This window comes from Knufia obscura (genome assembly GCF_036327395.1).
Source record: "Knufia obscura strain CCFEE 5817 isolate CBS 148926 chromosome Unknown scaffold_22, whole genome shotgun sequence".
Classification (NCBI taxonomy): Eukaryota; Fungi; Ascomycota; class Eurotiomycetes; order Chaetothyriales; family Trichomeriaceae; genus Knufia; species Knufia obscura.
This window is the reverse complement of record NW_027042708.1, coordinates 118,113-142,430: the sequence shown is the minus strand read 5'-3', so window position 1 is coordinate 142,430 and position 24,318 is coordinate 118,113. Positions and strand designations below refer to the sequence as shown.

At 51.1% G+C, this 24,318-nt stretch overlaps 8 protein-coding genes across 8 annotated transcripts; 6 read left to right on the top strand and 2 right to left on the bottom strand.

Moving 5' to 3' along the window:
* Nucleotides 1–15: 15 nt before the first annotated feature.
* Nucleotides 16–2,097, bottom strand: PMZ80_010938 (uncharacterized protein; the record flags this gene model as incomplete). Its single annotated transcript, XM_064879326.1, has 1 exon — nt 16–2,097. The coding sequence occupies one exon, from the start codon at nt 2,095–2,097 to the stop codon at nt 16–18; it is 2,082 nt and encodes a 693-aa protein (XP_064724909.1).
* A 1,689-nt stretch (nt 2,098–3,786) lies between these two features.
* PMZ80_010937 (uncharacterized protein) lies at nt 3,787–5,619 on the top strand (the record flags this gene model as incomplete). Its single annotated transcript, XM_064879325.1, has 1 exon — nt 3,787–5,619. One exon carries the CDS (start codon nt 3,787–3,789, stop codon nt 5,617–5,619), a length of 1,833 nt encoding a protein of 610 aa, XP_064724908.1.
* Nucleotides 5,620–6,630: 1,011 nt separating this feature from the next.
* Nucleotides 6,631–7,554, top strand: PMZ80_010936 (uncharacterized protein; the record flags this gene model as incomplete). The annotated part of the gene is made up of 1 exon (XM_064879324.1): nt 6,631–7,554. The coding sequence occupies one exon, from the start codon at nt 6,631–6,633 to the stop codon at nt 7,552–7,554; it is 924 nt and encodes a 307-aa protein (XP_064724907.1).
* A 3,864-nt stretch (nt 7,555–11,418) lies between these two features.
* PMZ80_010935 (uncharacterized protein) lies at nt 11,419–14,124 on the top strand (the record flags this gene model as incomplete). Its single annotated transcript, XM_064879323.1, has 1 exon — nt 11,419–14,124. One exon carries the CDS (start codon nt 11,419–11,421, stop codon nt 14,122–14,124), a length of 2,706 nt encoding a protein of 901 aa, XP_064724906.1.
* Nucleotides 14,125–15,209: 1,085 nt separating this feature from the next.
* On the top strand, nt 15,210–16,224 carry PMZ80_010934 (uncharacterized protein; the record flags this gene model as incomplete). Its single annotated transcript, XM_064879322.1, has 2 exons — nt 15,210–15,912; nt 15,965–16,224. 2 exons carry the CDS (start codon nt 15,210–15,212, stop codon nt 16,222–16,224), a joined length of 963 nt encoding a protein of 320 aa, XP_064724905.1.
* A 679-nt stretch (nt 16,225–16,903) lies between these two features.
* PMZ80_010933 (uncharacterized protein) lies at nt 16,904–17,992 on the top strand (the record flags this gene model as incomplete). The annotated part of the gene is made up of 1 exon (XM_064879321.1): nt 16,904–17,992. The coding sequence occupies one exon, from the start codon at nt 16,904–16,906 to the stop codon at nt 17,990–17,992; it is 1,089 nt and encodes a 362-aa protein (XP_064724904.1).
* A 2,261-nt stretch (nt 17,993–20,253) lies between these two features.
* On the bottom strand, nt 20,254–21,757 carry PMZ80_010932 (uncharacterized protein; the record flags this gene model as incomplete). Its single annotated transcript, XM_064879320.1, has 5 exons — nt 20,254–20,548; nt 20,600–20,970; nt 21,499–21,563; nt 21,615–21,646; nt 21,699–21,757. The coding sequence occupies 5 exons, from the start codon at nt 21,755–21,757 to the stop codon at nt 20,254–20,256; spliced, it is 822 nt and encodes a 273-aa protein (XP_064724903.1).
* A 119-nt stretch (nt 21,758–21,876) lies between these two features.
* BPL1 (biotin holocarboxylase synthetase) lies at nt 21,877–24,150 on the top strand (the record flags this gene model as incomplete). Its single annotated transcript, XM_064879319.1, has 1 exon — nt 21,877–24,150. The coding sequence occupies one exon, from the start codon at nt 21,877–21,879 to the stop codon at nt 24,148–24,150; it is 2,274 nt and encodes a 757-aa protein (XP_064724902.1).
* Between the last annotated feature and the right edge of the window lie 168 nt (nt 24,151–24,318).

Sequence of the window (24,318 nt, the reverse complement as noted above, 5' to 3'; positions counted from 1 at the left end):
CCCTCACGGTACCCCTTACTCATCCTCATCTTCGTCTTTCCCTTTTGCAGAATTCGCCGGCTTACTGCGTGACTTCCCACCTTTGGCCGACGCTTGTCCATCCTCAGCATCACTCCCCCTTTCTTCCTCGCGAATCTCCTCCTCATCCCGCTCCCATTCACCCTCCGTCTCCGCATGGGCCCTAAACTTCTTATCCAGTTCCTCCATCGTACCCTGTCCAGGTAACAACACAGCACGATCAATAGCCATCGGCAGAATACGATGCCGACCACGTAACATAACCATCATCAATATCAGCTTCGATGCGGACTGCCACGCGCCACTAAAACTGTAATCGTCGTACGGCACGCTCAGTGAGAGTCCAACAGTCCCATAGGCCGACATAGTCTCGAATAAGATGGCGAAGAGTCCATTGCTGAATGCCGGGTGCGGACTAGGCAGCGACCTCGGTTCCTGAACCGTAAGTGCCGCAGGTGGCGAAGGCGCCAGTTTATCGCGCTCAATGATCGATACGAGCCAGACACACCCGACTATCCACCAGAGGTCGTACGCTAGCTGGCGCTGCAAGTGCTGCCTTAGATTTGAATCAGCCTTCTCCCGTTTATCTTGATCGTTGAGCGCGGCCTGCGATTTGCTCTCGTCGTCTTGGCCGATGCTGCGTTCCTCGTAGATGTTGGTTGTGCGCACGGACATAATGATTGGGAAGGCGGAGATGTACATTGCGACCATGTAGAAGAATTGGAGGGCTGGGGCGACGTCTGAAATGTTGATTATGTAGAAACCTGAGGCGCGGAGGCCGTGCGCTTGGTAGAGGCCTTGGAAGATGCGGAGGCCGGGTGGGATTGAGGGGTCGACTGGGGTATAGTTTATGTTGAGGAGGATGAAGAGGACCCAGGCCGTGAGGTTGATGGCGATTTGGGTGAGGAGGAGGATGTAGGTGTTCTTGGCTGGGAAGAGAAAGAGGTAGCATCGTCGTGGGTGGTGCAGGAGGAACATGAGGGTGTGGTGCGTTTCGGAACCCTTTGGTACGAGCTTTGAAAGGAGCCAGATGCTGCCGCGGAGGAAGACGGGGTAGAGTGTGTTGCCGGTGAGGATGACCATGCCAGTGAAGATAAGGATAAGGTAGTTGTTGTTGAGTGGGATCATGTTTTGATTGAGGAGGTTGAGACCACAGTTGGTGTAGGCCGAAACGGAGGCAAAGATAGACCACCAAGCAGGATTGAGGTTGCCTGGTTGTGATGTTCTGATCACATTGCCTGCATTGGTGTGTAGGACGTAAGGCGTCATCACGACAATGGTAAGGAGAAGCCAGAACATCGCGTAAGCTGGCAAAAGCCAGGTAAGAAGCTGGAGAGCACGATATTCCACACCACCTATTTCTTGCTCTTGCTCACGAGTCAAAGAGTGAAAACGACCCTTGTGATCCAGCTTCGGCTCGGAAGAAAGATATGGATGCTTAGGGGTCTGGTCACCGCCAAGCTTCGTGTGTAAATATCTAGAGAGCTTTCGAGAGAGACCGCTGTCCCATGGAGTAGGAAAGCCTCCATATCCAGAGGCATGTTGGGAGCGAACGTGACCGAGGGGTGGCTTCTTCACTGAAGGTCGCGTCTGCCCATTTTGGAAGAGCTGTTGCCGTCTCGGTCGTAGCATAGAAGTCGATTCAGTCGAGCTTGTGGATGCGTGGTCGCTCCTCTCTACGTCTTCCGCTATCCTTCGCCCAGCTTTGGAATGCTGTATGAACTCCTTCATGTACTTTGCGAAGTAGTGACGCCGAATAACAACCACAGAAATGGTTACCAAGCTTAAATCACCCATAAGCATCATAATGAACAGAACAGACTGCTGGAGGGCATTGAGGCTGCCAAGGTTGACTGTGTTGAGTCCAACATTGCACATCGCCGAGCAGCAGAGGAACAGAGCGTCGACATACCGAACGTGGAAGTCGTCCGTATTTGCAGCCCATAGTATAGCTGATGAGACGAGTATAGCAGTGACGAAGTAGCCAAGATGGAGTCGATAGAAATTAGGTTGCAAAGAAGCTTTGAGGTGGCTCAACGCCTGTGATGCTTGGGCTTGCAAAGAATGTGAAGATATCATCGCGAGGCTATTTGGAATTTGGTCGACACATCACAACAGCGCGGTTCTGCTGCTCCTGCGTATTTAAAGAATTGTTGAGCGTCTATGCCTTGACCATGGAAAGCAAAGATTGATCCCTCCCGCCATGAACTTGCTTGCTTTCATACGCAAGGTACCGGGCAGCAGAAAGATACGGGATGACATACTGGGCAGAGAAAAGTGTGGATAACATCTGGATGTTGGTTAGTAGACGTAACTGGCTGGGAAGCAAGCGAATTCGCTACGGTGCAGCATACGTCAGTGAGATCTACAGTACGTATGCGCGGAAGTGACACGCTAGCGATTTCACATCGTCGCGTGGTACGACAAGTTCGCTCGTTCCTGCTTCGAATTCACTATTCATAATGATATCTCAAGTACATTGGCTTAATTGTCAGATCTTCGCTCAAGCCGCAATGTCAGCCAGAGCTCGAACAGCTTGACGCCACTCATCAGAGCTCGCAAAATGGCTCTCCACCTCCGTCGCTCTCTGTGTTAGGGAGCTGTCACGTCCTCAGGCGCCTCTTCAGGATCGCTATCACAAGGAAGGGTGTCTATAAAGAGACCTGGGTGTTTTCATTCATGAACATTCAGTCCACAATGTGAGCCGGCCGCAACGCAAAAAACCGTTGATTCCCTCTCCTGAGGTGGCGACCTGCTTGGGAATATTCTTTACCCGCATGATGTTGTGTTTCGGGATACGCTGTAGTTGTCGACGTGACAAGGCAGGCAAAGCACGACAGGCAACACACCACCTGCGCAATCGTGTTTCCTTGCGCGATCTTCTTTCTACGTCGTTGGTAGATGTTCAGCCAGCCATGGTTTCTGACCTGCCTCGAGCTTCGCAGGTGAGCCTCACAGCAAGGTAGCGCCGGCATAGTTGATGCCCGCTTTGAAACGTTTGGGACGATGAACTTGCGATGAGGCTCTCTTTTGATATTGATGGTCGGAGCCCTCCGGTTCCTTTTGCAGCTCCAGTATTACTTTTCAAGCCGAGTGCATGCATGAAAATTATGCTTCAAGCTAAGCCCGAAATGAGTTAGTCGAACCTGGAGCGTCGACAAGGGAGACTGGCGGACCAATACTCTGGCCTTCGATAGCCCACTTCCTATCTACATCACGAATCACAGTACGCCGTTGCGACAAACGTGATTCGCTTACCTTTGGTCTCTTATCTCCCTGCTATGAACACATCAGAAGACCCAGATCGATCTCATAACTTTTCCCACGCTTCACAGGCGCCTTCCACGAACACACAAGGTCCCAAGACTGTCCTTGCCGACACTCTTAACCCCATTCGGACCTGGCAAGAGCTCTCCAAACGGCTGGGACCTGCCGACTGAAGTGATCGAATCTGTGTGATTTGCTGCCACAAGCCGCGGTGACGGTCATTGCCTTTTCAGAGCCTGGCTTATCAGTTTGATTCACCATCGTGAAATTTTTGCAATTGCAGGCGACGGTATCAGAGGTAAGAAATGATATATCAGTGATCGCGTGCTCAACTTGGAACACACTCTTTTCCCTTCCAACGAACAGGGCAAGAACCACACAATAACCTGCGGCTCACCTCATTCAAGCTGACACAACGAGCTTGAAAGTGATTACAGTTGAAATTTCCGCCGAGCCTCGTTTGCATTGAAGAAGCACCAGGGCTTGACACAAATCAGCACTATGGGCGGCAATCAACTCGACCCGGATCAGATTGGTCCTGACATGGGCGCGCCGAGGCGACCATTCATGGACAGACTGAAAGAAAGGCCAGGAAGGATCATCAAATCGTTGACAACGAGAGATGGCCTCGTCGGAGAGTACGACTATGCTTTCCTCTTCAGGCCAAACCTCCCCTTCATGAAGAAAACGCGACGAGCAGCACCATTCTTCGGGCTGCACGACAAGATGCCTTTGCTCCTCAGTTTGCTCTTGGGCTTTCAGCATGCCCTGGCTATGCTTGCTGGTATCATCTCGCCACCGATCATCCTGGCCGGCACGGGTGGGGCAAACCTCGGAGGCGCCACATCTTCCTACCTTGTCTCTACATCACTCATCGTGTGCGGCATCCTTTCCAGCATCCAGATCACGCGCTTTCACATCTACAAGACCCGGTATTACGTCGGTACCGGTTTGATCTCCGTGGTTGGAACGTCTTTCGCTACGATTCCTGTCGCGCAGGGCGCATTTGCGCAGATGTACGCCAATGGCTACTGCCCAACCGATGCCGACGGCACTAAATTGGCTTGTCCTCGAGGCTATGGCGCTGTTCTTGGAACGGGGGCCCTCTGCGCGCTGCTCGAAATTGGTCTATCATTCGCACCAGCTAAAGTGCTGAAGAAAGTCTTCCCACCTCTGGTCACTGGGCCAACAGTCATGCTTATTGGTGTGAAGCTCATCGCTAGTGGATTCCAGAACTGGGCAGGATCGAACGGCAGCTGTTCCTCGCGTCCCACCACTGGTCCTTACCAACTCTGCCCTAGCAACAATGCACCGATGGCGGCCCCTTGGGGTTCAGCTCAGTTCATCGGGCTCGGGTTCCTCGTATTTGTGACGATTATCCTCACTGAACGCTTCGGGGCACCAATCATGAAGTCTTGCGCTGTGGTCATTGGTCTCCTGGTCGGCTGTATTGTTGCTGCTGCCTGCGGATACTTCTCCGACTCTGGAATCAACGCTGCGCCAGTCGCTTCATTCATCTGGGTGCAAACCTTCCCATTGACCGTCTACCCGCCGATGATACTGCCGTTCATAGCGGTATATCTCGTGCTGATGATGGAAGCCATCGGCGATATCACTGCTACCTGCGATGTCTCGAGACTAGAGGTCGAGGGCAGATTGTTCGACTCCCGGATCCAGGGCGGTGTCTTGGCCGACGGTTTCAATGGCATGCTTGCCTGCCTGGCCACCATCACGCCGATGTCGACGTTCGCTCAAAACAACGGAGTTATCGCCTTGACCAGATGTGCAAACAGGAAGGTTGGCTACTGTGCCTGCTTCTTCTTGATCGTGGCTGGTATCTTTGCGAAGTTCGCTGCTGCATTGGTGGCGATCCCAAGCCCTGTATTGGGTGGTATGACAACCTTCCTCTTCGCAGCTGTCGCAGTGTCAGGTATTCGCATCATCTCGACGGTGCCATTCACACGACGAAACCGTTTCATCCTCACTGCGGCATTATGTGTGGGTTATGGAGCAACGTTGGTGCCTACGTGGTTCAGTTACGTGTTCACTTACGAAGGTCCCAATCGAGCTCTGATTGGCTTCATGGACGCCATCGAGCTTGTTTTGGAGTCAGGATTCGCGGTCACAGCGTTCTTGGCGTTATTCCTCAATTTGTTCCTAGAAGAGGAAATCGAGGACGAAGCTATTGACATCACTGCCAACACCGTCGATGCCAAGGCTGACGAGGAGGAGTGGAATAATATCAAGCACCACTCAGCAAGCGATCCGCGAAAGAGCAGTCAAGGAGACAGCTCGAGCTCAGAAGATAACAAGATTAGCCAAGCGAAGGTGTAAGGAATGCACTACGCGCTCTGGGGAGGACATCATCGGAACAAAGCTGGATCTTCGCCTTGGCTGCCGAGTCATTGACGAAGCTCCCAGACTGTGGAAGTCTGAGCCTCGATAAGATCGTAGATCAAAGTGAAGATCTGTAGTTTATACCCAAAAGAGTTGCATAAAATTTATTTTCACCTAGCGAATTCGTGTTTGTCCAAAAGAAGAAATTCTCTGATCTGCGCTCTCTTTTCCTCCTACTTGATTCTTCCCAGTAATTAATGAATATACATATGGAAGATCAGAGACGACGCCCTGGGTTGAGCGACTCTGTCGGATGATACCCCGCCCCCCTTGACCGCTACACGTGACAGTGGTTATCCGACTCGTCGCGGGTCGGCTTCAACCTTGCAGCCCTTGCAGCACCTTGCATAACACTAAAATACCCCAAAAGGCCGACTGACTGATGCACTTGAACAGCTCTTTCCTCAGTAACTAGGCAAAGGACCGTGCTTTCTTACTGCATGATCTAATCTCAAATACAACTACCTTGACCTCACTCCTCACCGCAATACACCGCCGCAGACTCTAACACCTCATACCCACCGAAATCTTACAGACATAGAATGCATCTTCTGCCTCGGTCATCGTCCGCTACCTGTCACTTCCTGTTGGCATTCTCCGCCGATTCGTGTCAACGACCGGAAGGTGACGCTTGATTGACCGACGACAAGAGGCGCAAGCAACAGAAAACAGGAAAGTGAGGAATGCGACAAGACTTTTGTCACATAACCGACCGTCTTGGGCTCTTACAAAAGACTTGGGCCCTCGGTTGCTGGAGGGTTACATCCGTGACTCCAAGACTCGGACAAGATCAGAATTACAAACATTAGATGAGCACAGCTTGAAGAGGACCCGCATGAAGAACATTTTGACGAGATAGAAAGAAGTTGGCTGTGTTGTGTGTTTGCGCATGCGAACGTCATCGAATGACCCGTCATGGTATTTTTATGGTGCTTCGGTCGCGGCAACATGGAAGAGCCGCAATCTGAATACGACGAGCTGCCATATGGGCTGCGGTGGCGTATGCACTTCGGAAGTCTGGAGAGGGATCCTCACAGCGGGAACGAGGTGATGCGGATGTCGAATAACCGAATTGTACAGACACACTGCGAGAGCACGGAATACCAAGCGCTACAGCTCATAGACAAGCACACTTCCATACCAGCTTACCGGGTGATATCAATCTTCAACCGGCCGGAAGGCAAAGTTGTCGAGTACGAAGCAATACCAGGGAAACCACTGGAAAGTGTTTGGTCTGCTCTGAGCATGGACAAGAAGCGTCGCATAGTATCTGATATGGGACGTTTCATGGAACAGCTGAGGAAGATGACCCCTCCGAAGCATTTCGTCATCGGAGACTCGACCATGGGCGCCGCCCTGGACAGAAGATTTGGGCCCGGCAAGATCGGACCGTTCTACACATTAGACGCCTTTCATGACTACCTTCGACGAGGACACAAGCCGCAAGAGTTCCGGGGCGATTGCGTCGAGAAGGTTCACGAGAAACGACCTACAAGCGACCAATCGTATGTGCTCAAATTCACGCATGGGAACCTCACACCGAACAACATACTGGTCGATGATTCAGGGCGAGTCCGTGCACTAATTGGCTGGGAATGCTCAGGCTGGTACCCCGAATACTGGGAATACGTTCAGATGTGCCAGAACACGGACACAAACAGTTTGGCCGGGGAGGAATGGTTAGACATGATGAAAGGGGTTACGACAGCATATGACGATGAGCTACAGTGCGATCAAGCTATACGAACGAGATTTCGATCAGAAGATTATGGACGACCGAGAAGTGTTCGACCTCCAAGTCCGAGTCCTAGCGTTTTGAGGATGGAGCGAGATGAGATCGATGATAAGAATACTGAGAATACGAGTGGTTGAAACATCTACGAATTGGGCAAAGAGCTCTCCGGATGATAGACAGTACGGGGCAGACTCGTCTACATGCACGAACAGCAGCCGGATCGACGAGCGCAATCAATCCTAGGAGCCTTTTCCTCCCCGCTAGGCAAACACCAGCAGACCAATATTCCTCGGCGCCGTGCACGAGACCCCCTCGTGCCGAGACAATAGCTGTGGTCGATCAAGGAGCTCGGAATGCTTGGCGCTCTTCGTGCCGGTCATCATCTTCTACTGTGACGACTTGCATGCTTCTCACAGAATGAACAAGCTCGAGCACAGCACCCAAACAAGTTGGGGGCACAACGGTCTTGCTTGTAAACTGTGAAGCACGTCATTTATGCCATGTTCTCTATTTTATCTATCTTATCTACGACCTGACGATCGATATCTCAGATCGGCCAGCTAAATATCGTCTACCAAGCATTGTTGGTCGTCAATGTCGCTGCATTCAGTCCGAGGAACACGGTGCCATCCGTATGTGCTATGGCAGAATGTACATCTTGTCAGCTTTCTTGATCTTGAAGAAATGCAGCCATACTTGGTGGAAAAGGCGATCAATTCATGGACGTTTGCTGGAACATTTCTATCTCAGATTATGACTTATGGCTAACGGAACTATGGAGTACTGGGATTTACGAAGATGAAGTGTTTCTGCATAGCATAGCGATGGAGTAACATATGGAAAGCACTGGCATCAGCTGTCCGGGTCTGATTTGAGATATTTTAGCTACTACATGATTAATAGATTGGTAGACAGAAAGAAGTCGATTGCACTTTACATCCATATCTTTCCTGAAAACCCTATCAAGAGGTATCGATCGATCTGCTTACCTGTGAAGTCGAACGCGTGCTGCGTCCACTTTCATGCCGTCCGAGTCTACTACCATGTCTCGAGAGTAGGTCTGGCTGGCACAATCCGCGCCTTGTGATAAGGGTGATTAGCTTCATGTCCGTGGCTATTGTTGTTTCGTCTGCTACATGTGACTACGACGTCATATTGGATGTGACTCTGATTCTGGCTATGGTTCGTGTGGTAGGATCGTCCATGCTGAATTAATTTGTGAGTGTTACACGTTGTTGATACATCAAGGAGGGAGTTAGGGTTCGAGCTTCGACCCATAAGCGAGCGGGTGGATGTGGTATGGCGCAGAGGCACTCTGCCAGGTGCAGTTCATGCCGGAGCTTCCATAGGCAGCATCCCTAGAGAAATGATTCACGGTCGTTATTGCCGTGGGCGTCGTCGGCTTTGTTTCACTGGAGTATATCGATGAGATCAAGGTCCGAGTATGAGACGTGGGTCCGCGCATAGACGAACAGCCTACATACGGTGAGCGCGCCGAAGGTGTGAAGCGGCTTCGGTACGTTGTTGCACAACTTTTGCGGGCACCGGATGCTTGGGGAGCTTTGAAACATCGCGTCAACTTGGTGCCGTCTGCGGGTGGTCGTCGATGATTCGAATGCTCATTGGATGCCTAGAGCGCCGTTGTGGTTGACATGGTACTTTTCTCAGTTGCGTCCGGGGATGTCGCTGCATACTCGTGCATGCATAAGCGATAGAAAAGGAATAGAAGCCAACGAGCGCATGAACACGTAGCATGCTTACCAATGTGTAATCGTGCGTCTGGTTCGCGCCGAGATGCTTAGTTGCATCATTAGCTGAGTCGATCGAGGTTAGGATTCAGTTTTTGAGGATCCGATATGTGGTTCGTTGGAGATTGGGTCGCTGTGCATATCTATAGAATCGGCAGATCAAGTGACCCGGTACTCACTGGACAGTACAAGGACCGATGCGATATCGGAAGTAAAATGGCCGTGCGTTGATGCTCGTATCGTGCTACTCATAACGCCGTTCTTGTCGGCGAGCCATGCTCGCTTTCGAGCATGCCGTTGATGGCGTGGAGATTGTGCTCAGCCGCAACTGCGTCAACTGGCGCAGCCTCGATAGTGGCAGAGATTCGTCGTCAGCTGGCCTCGATGGTGGTGACCGTGCGCAAGACGGTCGAAGCACGATGACGGTGCATTGTCGTGTCAGATCGGAGTTGCTTCTTCTTCTGCGTGGGCCAAACACGTGGGGAGACGAGGTCTCTGGTTATGAGAAGCCACCGATGAAATCTCCGAACGTGAGCGGAAGCTCACAGACATAGAAAATATTGCTGGTGCACACGCAATTTGATGGCACTGCTGCATTGCATCGTCACTCGAAGGATGGAGAGAGGCGCTGCAGGACGAGGAAACTTTATAAGAGTGCTTTGCAGCCCAACTGCAATGCTACCAATGAGGTGTGGTCTGCCCATTTGACACTGGTCGAATGCGCGAGGGCCTGAGCGCAGGCATAGATGAAGGAATAAGGCAGCCTCAGATTACTCTGCGGGCCGTGACGCGGGACTGCGGAACCTTTGATCAGATGTGATAGATAGAATACGCGATGCACCTGGTATCATGCACATGTGAGGTGTACTCAGCGCTAGAAAATGACACACGGAAGATTGGAAGGATAAATGCAGTTGTGTTTAGAAGTAGCGAATGAGCGTTGGCAGCCCCCAGAGGCTGCAGCACGACTGGTCAGAACCTCCGCAACTTTATTGTTTTGTCTGTGTTACGAGGCAGAACGGGGGGCAGCACAGACCTCGTTGCCCGACTTCAGAACAGGATCTGAAGGCAACGACCTCCGGATCCTAGACAAGCATACGAGGCCCAGCATCAGGCTTTGCCTATTCTTCGTTTGCGGCGTGCGCTATGCTATACTTATATGAGCTGCTCAAGGCGCACAAATGACCAGCCGGTATGCGAAGGGAAGTTGGTTGGGACGCCGCGGCCTAGAGTAGGGCTGGATGATCTGACTGCGAGCCGCTGGCAGGAGCTTCATACCCAGTCATGGTTCGCTGCCTTTCCTTTGTATCCTGCTGTCGATGACGATAACGTTGGTGAGCACGATAGCTGTTGTTGGGTGAAAGGGCTGCATGTTAGTAATTCGGAAGCGGCTCGGGCAGCACCTTCACATTCTTCTTCGTTGTGTCCCATCGCGGTGTCCCTCAACTCCTGCATAATGCATCATACTAGAGACTCAGACCAGAACTCCAGTCTATCCACATCGATGGCATGCACCGTAGTCCTGGTAGTTGTGGCTTCAATCTCTTCATCCGCGCGACACGCCAGGCAAGGGAGCTAGCCCGCATATGAATATGGACTTTGCTCGTCGGTAGGCGGTGAAGGCAGATTTGTTTTATGGTGAAGGAGTCGAAGGCACAAAGCATTGCTGCAAAGCCACTCTCGGCGTCTGCCGCCTCATCCAGCGAAGCAAGACAGACCTGAGTGACGCCAATTCTTTAGCCCGCATGCAACCCTGGATGCTTGAAAAATGGCAACGTTAGGCATAGATTTCTTCCCCACTTGGTGTGCGTCGGATTTCTTTGCTGGGCCAATATTCATGAGGACAGTCCCCAGGGCTTCTCAATTCACATCGCTGAGCAATTCAGCATCGTTTGACGACTGCGAACATTATCTTACAGGCTTCAGCAGCAATAGATCGGAGCACGAGAACTGCCATTCTGCTGCATCCCATTACACACAGACATCATTCTCGTTGCTTTAGCCGCTTTGGAGGATTACTGAGGGACTACAGTCAACGAGCTCGGTGGTACGACATCTGCTCAGCATCAAATCAGCTCAAGTCCTCGAGCAATACTCCGACACTCAAGTCTCCTGTTCGATTTCATTCGAGTCTCTTAACCCACCCATCAAATATCGTGCTACCTCAGATGCGCATACCGGTATTTCTAGCCTGTGCCTCGTCGCACTTTGTGCTTGTCCGACGGCGAATGGCCATTGGCCAAGTTGAGCACAATGGATTTGGGAAATAGACATACCTCGCCGCCCCGGCCAATGACGCCGGACCAACCTCAACACCGCCATTTCCCCTTCAAGTCAATGCTGATGCAGAGGCTTCATTCCATCTTTGTCAGAGATGAGTCACGCTCTCAGAGTCCGGAACAGATTGATGATGGCTGTGATGACATCTCACCGTGGCCTTCGGTCTTGTCGAACGACCAACAGAAATTGCCACGCCCATCGAAGGACAAGGAACGGCCAATTACCGGCTTGCCGCGGCAGGCTACTTTCAGACGACAGAACTCGGAACGCAGAGAGAGATTATGTCCTGTCGAACCATTGCCCCAAGAAAGGCGGACCGTATCTGCATCACGACACGTCTCGACCAGTAGCGTTAGAAGGTTAAGGGCGCGATCATCGCCTCCTCCTACGAACCCATACCATTCATCAGCCCCAGCTGTGGCTTCGACCACAGAGACCGCACCGTCTGAGACTGCTCCGATCGACGTTCTTGCCGCATCGGACGATACAGAACCGGGGCCTGATCGAATACACGATGACAGTGTCTTCGACTACGAGGAACGACCTTCTCGGCCTCATTCGAGGACATCGTCTGTGTCGTGGATGGACGATGAGCAACAACGAGCTCAACTGCAGATGGAACTCGACACACGGTGGATTTTGAACTTGAGCATGCACTTCCGTGATAAGTCTGATCGAGAGAAGTTCTTCGTAACATATGCTGAGACACCCACAAGGTGGCGGAGAGTCACTGTGTCCTGCGACTACCGTGATGCTGAGCCTGGCTCGCTAGAAAACGACCTCAGAGAGCTACAATTTCAACGCGACAAAAGTTTGGCTGTCTACGAAGCGATCCGTGAGTCTTTACCGGACATACAATTCTACGAGACTGTGACCAACCTCAAACTCGAGACGAGTGAAGGCCGTTTGCACGTACATGTCACCGAGGATGTGAATGAGATCATTCAGTACCCTTCTCGATGCATGGTCAGGCACATCCTTGATGATGAGAATCACACCTCCAAACCTCTAGAGCTTTGTGAGAAGGACATCGCCTTCGATGCACATCTATCAGGATTTGTATACCGAGTGTGGCACGAGAGCAAGGTCTACATCAAGAAGGAGATTCCCAGTCCTGATACGATTGACGAATTCCTGTACGAGATCAATGCCCTTCATGCCTTGCAAGATTCAGAGAATGTCATTAAGCTCGAAGCCATCATCCTGGATGATCACAAACAGGTTGTCAAAGGACTTCTCATAAGCCATGCCGAACGAGGTGCCGTCGTGGATCTTCTATACGACGATAGAGGTAGAATTCCTTGGCATCATCGCGAGCTTTGGGCTCGTCAAGCGATAATCGGTCTTCGTGACATTCATGAGGAGGGGTATGTGCAAGGTGACTTCACTCTTTCGAATATTGTTGTCGATGAGAAAAACGACGCGAAGATCATCGACATTAACAGGCGTGGTTGTCCAGTTGGCTGGGAGCCTCCTGAGATTGCACAGAAGATTGCTAGCAACCAGAGAATTTCCATGTATATTGGTGAGAAGTCCGACTTGTATCAGCTCGGCATGACTCTGTGGGCTCTCGCTATGGACGACGATGAACCAGAAAGACACGACCCTCCGCTTATGACAGACGAATTCCCTTCCGAAGTGCCTGAATGGTTCCGAAACATTGTCCGCATTTGTCTTTCTCAAAGACCACGAGATCGCTTGTCGGCAAAGGAGCTTGTCAAACTGTTCCCTCTCCCAGCAGAACCTGACATGTGTCCTCCTCAACAGGTAGAAATTCCGCCTCGGCCGCACGCGGTTTTCCGAACAGAACCCAAACACTACATCGATCCCAACGCAGCAGTCGAACGTGATGATCTGGAACGCTTTAAGCAGGAAGAAGAAGAGCTCCTGTACTCACCACAGAGCTCAAAGGAAGATTGGACCTTCACCTATCCAATATCGTCAGACCAGGATTTCGAGAGTTCGGCGTCCGGAGCGGAGGGTCACCGTGGGCGCAGGCCGGTGTACAATGTTGAGCAGCCATCCATTGACGAGCAAATGAAGCGGACTGTGGTATACCGGCCGAACGACAGGGCTTATCGCGATGCAGACCCTCTGGTTTTCGAACCCATAGCCGACCAAGAGCGGAAATACGATGGAGATGCAGCGGAAACAAGCCTTTCCCCTGTCAAAAATGATATCCCTAGCCTAGGTCAAACGAGTACAACTAGTAGGCACGAACGGTTTGTGGACGTCAGCAACGAGCAAGCTACTGGCTGCTTAAGTACCATGACACTAGCGCCTACAATCATCGCGAAATCACCAAGTCCTTTCCGACTACCAGTTTGGCGACGTTCATTATCAGAGAGCACGCCACGCAACAGTGGTGCGAGACTGGGTCTGGGCGCTAGAAGCGAGTCGCCCGAGGTTAGCCCTCGATCTACCTCAATTTCCCTGCCTGGACGGCCTCAATCTGCTGAGCCAGCCTCATCTGCTCGTAGTAGTAACGAAACGATTTCTGTTTGTGGTGGGAGTGTGGGTGAGACGACTTTCTCAGGCACAACCTGTTTCACAGATTCCTCGGCCAGGGATGATCTCCACCACAAAACTTCACGACCCAGGATCCCTGATGAGCCTCGGCACGCTGAAGCCACGGATCCAATTCTCTTCGAACTCCCCGTTATTCCCAGCGTCACCTGAAGATACTAGTTAACGAGGGTGCTTTGCATTGCATTTATAAAGTGATGAAGACACGAACCATCGGGACGAACCCGGACCATGAGAATGTGGGGCTGTCGTTTGCATTCCTTCTTGATTTGGCGTTCCGGGTGCAAACAGGTGCATTTGTCAAGGTCACAGCTCAACTTGACGGCGGTATAGGATCGAATATTGCATTTTTGACAGGACAGAACGATGCTTCACAGCGGCTATCAAATGGGCAACGAACAGTACGAGGACATGAACACGACCTAATGGCATTAGCGATGGATACCAGGAGGCATGGTGGCGTTATCTGGAGTCATGGGCGGCACGAATCTTGGACATGTCCATATTGGCCCCCGGGCGGGCTGTCGATTTTGAGCGAGCATAGTAACATGGTCCTTCTTGGACCATTTTTGAGACCCCACCCTAGCGAGCAAGCTTCAGCTGGGACAAGCATCAACGATGATCATGAATTGCAGTAGCAAATATGGAAGAATGCATGGTGTGCACGTCCTCTTGGTATTGGTGCCTGCCCAGTCTTCCATCTCTAGCACTGATAGCACAATGCGAGGCAAGCAAGGTACTCCTTGGTCGTAGATGAGCTAGCTTGTGCATGCCCAAAATATGGCAAGTGAGCCGAGTCGGAGTGGTCGGTCTTACTCCGTACTGCTTAACTTACTTTCCATCTCTTCTCTTCTTCAAACGACTCTGTGTCGGCGTTCACCGTCTCGAATTTAGGCTGAATGCTAAGCTTAAGCTTAGATGACTGCCGTTCGAGCAGACCATGAAAAAACTATGAGGATGAGGTGGTCAATATCGATGACGTTTGTGTAGAACGAGCACTTCTCAGCCAATCATGACCCCCAGCTTGCTCAGAACTGATGCAATGTGAGACAAATGTGGCAGGTGAGTAAAATCTCATTGTGAGGGATCTAGAAGCTCTCAAGCAGAAAAGACTGGGGTGTGCCACGTAGGATCACTTTTATACCAACACTGAAGCTGTTGTAAGAACGTAATTCATCCTCACTTCGACCCAAACACAGCTATCAAATTCTGGAAAGTCTACTACAGAACAGTCCAACATGGCACCGGCAGCATCATTCAAAGCCGACTTCGCTCTCGGCGAAGCTCAACGCAAGCATGACAAGCCTCGAGTCGTCGTTACTGGCGGCTCCGGTAAGCTAGGACGAGCTACCGTCGCTCACCTGTCAGAGTCATGGGAGGTCATCAGCGTCGATACGAGAAGACCAGCAGGCATCTCGGAAGATGGCAAATCTGGTCTGAACGGCGCCTACCGACTAGTCGAGATCGATCTCGAGGACATGGGCTCTGTACTCGAGACGTTCCACAGTATCGACATGGGCTACGCTGGCGTCGATGCGGTCGTGCATCTTGCAGCCATTCCTAGTCCAGGCCAGACAAGCTCGAGCAGACAATTTCGCACTAATGTTATGTCCACCTACAATGTCCTTGAAGCCTGTCGAAAGCTCAACATCAAGAACATTGTATTGGCAAGCTCGGAGACACTGATCGGTATCCCATTCGACCCTCATCCACCAGAGTATCTGCCCATTGACGAAGCAACACCAAGACGACCAGAAAGTGCATACAGCTTGAGCAAACTGGTTGGCGAAACTGTTGCCGAGGAGTACACCAGATGGGATCCCACCACAAAGATTGTCAGTCTCCGTTTCTCGAACGTTATGCTTCCTTCCGAGTATGCCAACTTCGAGGGTTGGCAGGAAGACCCAAAACTGAGGTATTGGAATGCGTGGGGTTACATCGGTAAGCAATCATACTGTGCCTTCAGCGAGAGATGCTAACAAACACTTTCTAGATGCACGCGATGGCGCTCAGTCGGTTGGCCTCGCTCTCAAGAAGGACTTTGTTGGTCACCATCAGTATCTCATCGCAGCGTCTGACACCTGCATGCGCAAATCCAACGATGAGCTCGTCAAGCATAGCTTCCCGAACGTCAAGTATACACCAACTAAAGGACCAAATGACACGTTGCTTTCCATCGACAAGGCCAGGAAGGAGCTTGGGTTCACCCCTCAGCATACTTGGCAGGAGGAAGCCAAGAAGCTCACAATCTAGAATGAATGACTGATTGTTGTCGGTCGTCAAGCAGTCTAGCCTCGAGGAAGACACCGTCTGTACCAGAATATGGATGACTGCAACAAGGCTGCCCCGGCATTCCCAGCTCATCTCCTCAGCCTGTTTTACGCATAACTTCCATACGCTGATTAACAACTACACCGACTCTAGCTCCAGCGCGGCCCTGGTCATCATCTGGCACGAGATGGCAGAAGACCATCAGCATGCAAATATGTGGACGGCTAATTAGCTCGAAAAGACGTTGGAGCTTTCAAGACCGGATACGGTCTTGTGCCAAAGTTGATAAACCGAGAATGTGCCAGCGAAGCCTTCAAGGTGTTCTGGAGTACGTTCGGTCGAGGCTTGAGCGTATGTCGGCGGCGATGTTGACCAACTAACGCATCTTTGATTCGATACGGAGTGTGGCAATGAAAAAGAAGCTAGAGAGTCGCGCGAGGCGACAGTGAAAGCCTTGCCAACCGCCAAGCAAATATCGAAGCAACAGGGTGAAGGTTTCATACACCTTTACCTGCTTAGCTTTGTTGCACTTCGCCACTTCTGAAAACCTTTCAGCCTTCGCACTTCCTCTGCGAACTTCGTCCCTACATTCCACCTTCGTTACCCCTTCAATTGTTTACTGCTCTCGGTGCCCAGCTCGTCCATGTTCCGTGTCACCAACATGGCACCTTCAACCTACATCATGGACGAATCGCATGTCCAAAAGAGACTGTTGAACAAACATTTGCCAGCTGTTCGGGACATAGCATGGGCACAACTCCATGCCTCATACCTTCTGGACAGACACAGACATCGCGCGCTCACAGATAAGCAGATAGACGTTGTGCAGAAATTGTACGAAGACCAAGGAGGATTGTCCGCACCACGACTCGAAGCCCGCGAGCATCTGATTCGTTTTGGGTTCGGCGACGAGTGGTCAATCGCTGACAAGGAAGAGCAAGAGCAAGACGAAGAGAGTGAAGCGCCGGCAGCGAAGCGGCAGAAAACAATCGGCAAGAACAAGATTGCGTACACACCTATCTCTCGACTCAAAACCAGATATGGCGGTCTCATCGTCGATGAAGAGGACGAAGTTTTGTTACAAGAGACTCCAGATATCGGCACGAACCAAATTCCTGTGGGTGTCCTGCGAAACGATAGCACTCCAGCAAGACTAGTCACAGCAACAATCGACACCACAAACACGAAGCTCAAGTATACAGTTCAGTCGGCTGACAAAGATTTCGTGAGCGTGCCGGTCGACAAGGAGTATGAAGTCCAATCTGGCGAATCGTGGTACACAACAGGAGACATGGCGACAGATAGCAAGAAAATCATTTTTGGACGGCACCTACGGGAAAAGTCGTACAACGAGATACGCGAGTACGTCTTCACAGAATTGCGAAAAGATGCTGGCTTCTACAATGTATGGGGTTCATACGGTGATATGGTCAGTTACCCAGCCCTGGTGAGTGCTGTAAAGGAGATCGAACACTTCACTCACCATGCGAATACTTCCGGTGTCTGCGAGAACGACACAGCTCAGGCGGCTTTACATTGCGCTCAAGACATGGTGGACAGGCTGGAGCAAGCACACGAGTCGGCTGAAACTGCCATTCGCAGTATTAAGAACAAGAAGGACAAGGACGAGGTGGCAGACAAGATGAAAGGTATATGGATTTTCACAGGAGACGCCGTCAAGACTATGCTTTTGCGACGGGCCATCCTTGTCGACCAGGGACTGAGATGGCAGGCAGCGAAAAAAGGGTAGCCTCTGGCTACCATAGCGAGCCACTCTCGTGAGGGTGCTTCTTGGTGAGGACTGATCCACGTTTATGAAGAATCTGGTTCGTTATCAATCACCATACGCGACTGACATACTGGCCTTTCGGCGCACCCTCTCAAGCTTGAAGCACTCGCACATCAATCCATTTCTACTGCTTAATTCTGGCCACTACCGGTCCATTGCTTGTTTGTGTCCCTTCCTGACTCATACATTCTGCGACTTGCATTCATCGATACATCCACCACCCAACCGAACTCCCACCTTCAGGTCCAACCGGGCCCCCCTGCCCAGCATTATACCAACTGCTCTGCGGCATCCCTGGCGCATGCTGCATAGGATATGCATACCCTGAAGTCCGTTGCGCCGGCACGAACCTGACATGACCAGTGAGCCAGGACGTGGCTGTTGTGGTTTGCTGTGGTTCGCGCTGCAGCTCGCTATGTCTGAGTCTATCCGTTGCATAGGTAAAATTAAAGCGCGCGCGTAAAATGCGACGGGGCTTTTAGATCAGCAAGGCAGACCAGTCGGAATGCGATATCAAACGCGTCAAGCACATGATTCTGGTTGTCACCTGGGTATTGATTCAGGTCTGATTTCATAGACTCCTCTCACATTCTCATTCATACAGAGTATCTGTTCATCCTCTTTGACTCAGATATCCTGTTATATCTTCCTCGTCCAATAACGGCTTTCACCTGACGAATTCGCATCAGCATCTCATGGAAGAAAACAGAGTTATCCGTGTTGACAATGAAATACTGGAGAAGCTTAAAACATGGGCACGCGGGAGACCTGGATCCTCCAACCGCCAGGCACTAGAGCTACTAGGTCCGCAACTCGAGCCCGATATGAAAGCAGCACTGACTAAGTCTGTGGGAGAGGTATGGCTACATCTGAAGCATACAGGTTTAATAACAATCACTAACAAAGTATAGAGTTGTATGTGGCAGGTCGCAAGAATAAACGGACCAGCAGCTCTAAAGAACACAGAGCGTGATATGACCTTTATGGCCATCATTTGCTCGCAGACTTGTACATTCGATGGCGATCTCGTTGCAGAGGGGCAACAACATACCATCAAGAAAGGGAAAACAAGGGTCTGTGAGCCGACGGGAACATTCCTATGGGTTGAATTTAAGGTCTGAGATACCGTACTATATTCAACTATTCATTGCGCCGAGAACGGTGGATCTACCAAGTCTTCCACCCTCCACTACCAGACAGCCTTCCATTCTGATCTACTGCCGGAGTCCACTAACTCCCAGTGAAGGGTCCCTGAGGCCCCTGGAGCTGCTGGGGTACGAACGGCGGAGCGTAAGCAGGAAACGTAAAACCTACACGGTAGGGGTGGATGCCCCAGTAGTTTGGGGAGGGTGGTGAGGAATTTGGAAGTTGTAGGTGTTCGGATGAGAGCCGGCGATGTAGTTGTAGCCGCTGGATTGGTTGGGGTTGGGGTTCATTGTTGCGAAGGTGCATGAGGGTCAGTGTCTTGCGGTTGGAGCCAGGTGCTGGGGTTGTTAGTAGGTTGTTGCTGGCTTGTGATGCTACTCTTCCTGATGTGAGTTCGTAAGGAGAGAATGATCATCGCATGCTGCCTCTTTATGTCCATGTCTGTTGACACCTTGTTTGACTACCATCGCTGTTCCGTTGGTGGCGGTACGTCGGGCACCTTGGCTTATATCACCTGTTGAGCATATCTTCACTGCCCTTTCCGCATGGTAGAGGCGGACAAATTGCGTCCTAGTTCTCCAATCGTTCGCATGTTTTGGTTGTAATTCGATCTTGTTCGTTTAGAAAGCAGCACGTTCGTTCTTCTCCAAGCACACTGTTTGCAAAGCTTGGCCAGCCCTGTGAGCTCGGCGTGTGGTGAAGTTGGATGCACAGATGGGTATTCCCGCCAAATGTAGTAGCTCTCTTTGATACCTGGTCGACGTTTGAAGACTGTGGTCAGGCTGTGCTAAGCTAACATTAGTGGTAATGCTGCATTGATGAGTACTTCCCAGACGTAACGACTCGACTCGAAGTGTAGTGTCGTCTCTTGCTATACATTTTGTACACTCCTGCTCGACTCGGTGGTCATCTTCTCCCGTTCGACCACGCCTAAGAGCGCGTACATTGTCGCCTTCCGTCTCTGCCGTATTTTCCTCCTCCTGAGACACTCAGCCCATCTGAGCGGCGACCTTTGTAGGCACATCCACATCCTCAGCAAAGTCCATACCATCGGCAAGTCTCATGTTTGGACCTCTCTAAGGCCCTACAGACCGCGCGCCTGCACCTGTTGTCTCTTTGAATGGATACTGCACGCTATCTCCCTTCCTCAACCATATCTTCGTCCTCTTCTTGCTCACCTGGTGCTCCACAAATGCCTCTCTGCCATACTTGGCCTTCCACTCCCTGATAAATCTGGGATCCCACAGCTCAGAAGCTATTCCTAGATCTTTGCAGCAGCGAACCATAGCATTGGATTTGCAGCCCTCGGAGGCGGTTGGGATTCCGTCTTTAGAGAAATAATCTTGCTCGCCACGAGCTATCGAGACAAGTCTATCTCAGCGTCAGTAACTGTTCCATACACACCATGTTTTCTGCTCTTACCTTCCATGTGCTACCAATGCATACTCCCGCGTCACAGCCTTGTCTGTGACTATAGTCTCCCCTCGTGGTGCCAGACCCCATGCGCCTGGACCAAAGGCCTTATTCAGGGTCCTTCTGTACCATATTTCAGGCATGTAGACTATTCCATCAGGCTTAATCTCAACGGACTGAGGATCTATCGGTGCGAGTAGGACTTCGGCGGCTTCCTTTGGAAATGCTTCCTGACTGAGGCCATGGAACGACCTTGACCAGTCGACTCTGCTAGGGTCTGATTCGTTCAAAGGTAGGGAAGACGCCTGAGGTGTGGACTTGTCGGGTGACAGTGCATTCTCGGTTGAAGCTGCTGATGCTGTTGCTGGCTTGGCGGCCGCCTGTGCAAAGGAAGATGATCGCGTATAGAAGGTTCGTCGAGATGATGTTTGCAATTGTGATTGCGGCTGGAGGCACTGTCTCTGCGAAATTGCCTCACATTGTGATCTCACTGGCTGCTGCATCGACCGCCATGCTCGCAGAGCAAGTTTGGATGAATGCGGCATGCTTATATCGATTTGTGATTGACAAGGCGCGATGAGAACTTGAGCAGAATAATCTAAAGTATTGTATGCGACGCTGGAGGCAGGCGCGTCTAGTCACAGTTGCCGCAACGCCAAACCACCTGATTCTTCAGGCATTAACTAGCTCCCATCACCACCATCACCGTTATGCTATGCTATAGCTAATGGTACACAAGCCAAACGCACGTTGGGCTGACAGTCCTTAAGCGTTCTTGCTTGCGGTCCTCTGATCGTTTCCTTGTCTTTTCCAGCATTCTCGAAAGGCTTCCATCTACAATAGCAGTGTATCAGCGATGGACCGAGGCCACCGAATGTTGGGCCATTGGGGTTGCAAGAGCGACTCACCTCTTTCTTACAGACCCGCCAATCTTTATTGTCGTAGTAGCAGTCGTTCATTCGGAGTTGTTCATCTACAAAAGCATCAGCAGGTAACATTGCTCTGTCTTACTGCCGAGACCGACCTCTGCAACCTGTACTGAAGATCCGCTTGTCCCTAGCCACGCCATCAGCAATTGTCATCGTTGAGCTTTGATTTTTTGTCGAACCAGTCGTCAAATTCTTCTTCCAGTTCCTCCTTCGTGATCTTCTTCGCTGCTTCAGTCATCTTGATAGAGTCGATGTGCTGGTGATATAGAGGGAACACCGCGGGAAGAATTGGTTCCGAACCTCAAAACTCTCCACGCACATCAACATCATCAAGCACGATTTCACTACTTCTATAAAATGTCGTCCCGACGAATGAACGTTCTTGTCTACTCCGGTGCGATACAATCTCACGAGTCATGGTGGAAGAACGAAAATCTAATTTTGTTGTCAGGCAATGGCAGCACTGTCGAGTCAGTCCGGCACTGTCTATACACCCTCCGTCGGCTTCTATCCCCAAACTATGCTGTGATCCCAGTTACTGGTGACATGATTATCAAAGAGCCATGGCAATCGACATGTGCTGCTCTAGTATTTCCTGGCGGTGCTGACCAAGGTTACTGTCGGACATTGAATGGTGCTGGTAACCGGCGGATAAAGCAGTATGTCGAGCAAGGCGGGAAGTACATCGGCTTCTGTGCTGGCGGCTACTATGGGACAGCAAGAGTTGAGTTTGAGGTGGGCAACAGACTGCTCGAAGTGGTTGGTGACCGAGAGCTTGCTTTCTACCCGGGAACATCAAGAGGTTGTGCTTTCTCCGGTTTTGTTTATCACTCCGAAAAAGGCACACGAGCATCAGAACTATCTGTCAACAAGATTGCTCTCGCTTCCGGTTCGATACCAAATGTGCTGAAGTCCTACTACAATGGTGGAGGAGTATTTGTGGATGCACCAAGATATGCCGGTCAAGGCGTTGAGATCCTAGCCGACTACAACGACAAACTTGACGTCGATGCTGGTGAAGGTCGTGCCGCAATAGTCTACTGCAAAGTTGGTGAAGGATCAGCATTGTTGACAGGACCACATCCAGAGTTCGTCTTCGGTTTTTCCAAGCCAGTAGATAACTGGTCGCTAACAAAACCCAGGTTTGCGAGCCAGAATCTGCAACAACCGAAAGAAGATGTACCCGGTTTCAGCAAGGTTGTGGAGGTGCTTGCCAAGGATGAGAAGCACAGGATGGACTTCCTGAAAGCATGTCTGCTGAAGCTTGGATTGACCATCAATGAGGAACAAAATGTACCTTCCCTCTCTCATATCCATCTGTCTTCTATCGAACCCTCGAGTACCAAGAAAATCGTGCAAGACCTGCAAGAGATCACTGCGAAGGACGAACATGACCAGGATGTCGTCAAAGATGAAAATGACACGTTCCACATCATTCAGCCATCAGTATACAGCACGAACGACTTGCAGGAAGCACTTCCCAGTTCACAGCCCAGCACATCTGAAGCACAAGAGTCGCATGCTGACCAGACCTCTGGCAGTTCGAATGCGCCTACAAACCAGAGCTCCTCCACGGCCTCAATCTCAACACCAAGCTCTAGTACCGAAGCCGCAGCCGAACCTCAAATTCTCGACTACAACACCATCCCCAAAACCATCGCCATCCACGATACTACGTACCCTTCTGCAAAAGAAACACCCTACTTCAACCACTCCTCCTTCTACTCGAATCTAAAGTCCTACACCACAGCCCAACACCTCGACACCCCCACCTTCGCAACCCACCTCCTCTACGGCGAAGTCGTAACAAGCACAAACACCCTCCTCGAAAAGAACACGAAACTCCTCCGCCGTCTCCCCCACGGAACAACATTCACCGCGACCACACAATTAGCCGGCCGCGGCCGCGGCTCCAACGTCTGGGTCAGCCCAGCCGGCTCCCTAATGTTCAGCGTCGTAATCCGCCACCCCATGACGCACCTCTCCTCCGCACCAGTCGTATTCATCCAGTACCTCGCGGCAATGGCAATCGTCTCCGGAATCAAGAACTACGACGGAAACACTTACAAGTCCCTTCCCGTGAAATTGAAGTGGCCAAACGACATCTACGCCCTCGACCCGAGCAAAGCAAATACACCAGGCCTACCCGAAAACGAGAAGTACACCAAGATCGGCGGGATCCTAGTAAACAGCCACTACAACAGCAAGGAATACATCGCCGTCTGCGGCGCCGGCATAAACGTCAGTAACACGAGTCCCACCGTCTCCCTGAACGATCTGATACCTCTCCTCCCACAGGCGTATCGCGCGGCCCAACCCTTCCAGCTCGAGAAACTCCTCGCTAGTATCCTGGTGAGCTTAGAATCGCTCTACCAGCAATTCATGGCTACGGGTTTCGACAAAGTAATGGAGGATATGTACTACGCCCACTGGCTGCACATGGATCAGATCGTTACGATTGAGAGTGAGGGTGGAGTGAGAGCACAGATCAAGGGCATAACGAGGGACTATGGGTTGTTGGTGGCGGATGAGTTAGGCTGGGAGGATCGACCGATGGGGAAACGGATTACGCTTATGTCGGATAGTAATAGCTTTGATTTCTTTAGGGGACTTGTGAAGAGGAAGGTGTGATGGGTACTGATAGCGGCTGGTTTGGGAAAGAGCCTGTATAGAAGGGAAGATGTGAGAGACTTGGTAGGAACGGACTGGAAAGAGCATATTTAACCATCTTGTACTCCTGCAAATAAGCTTGATACTTCTATGGTACGCTAGCCATCTTCGTCCGGACCGTAGATGCAG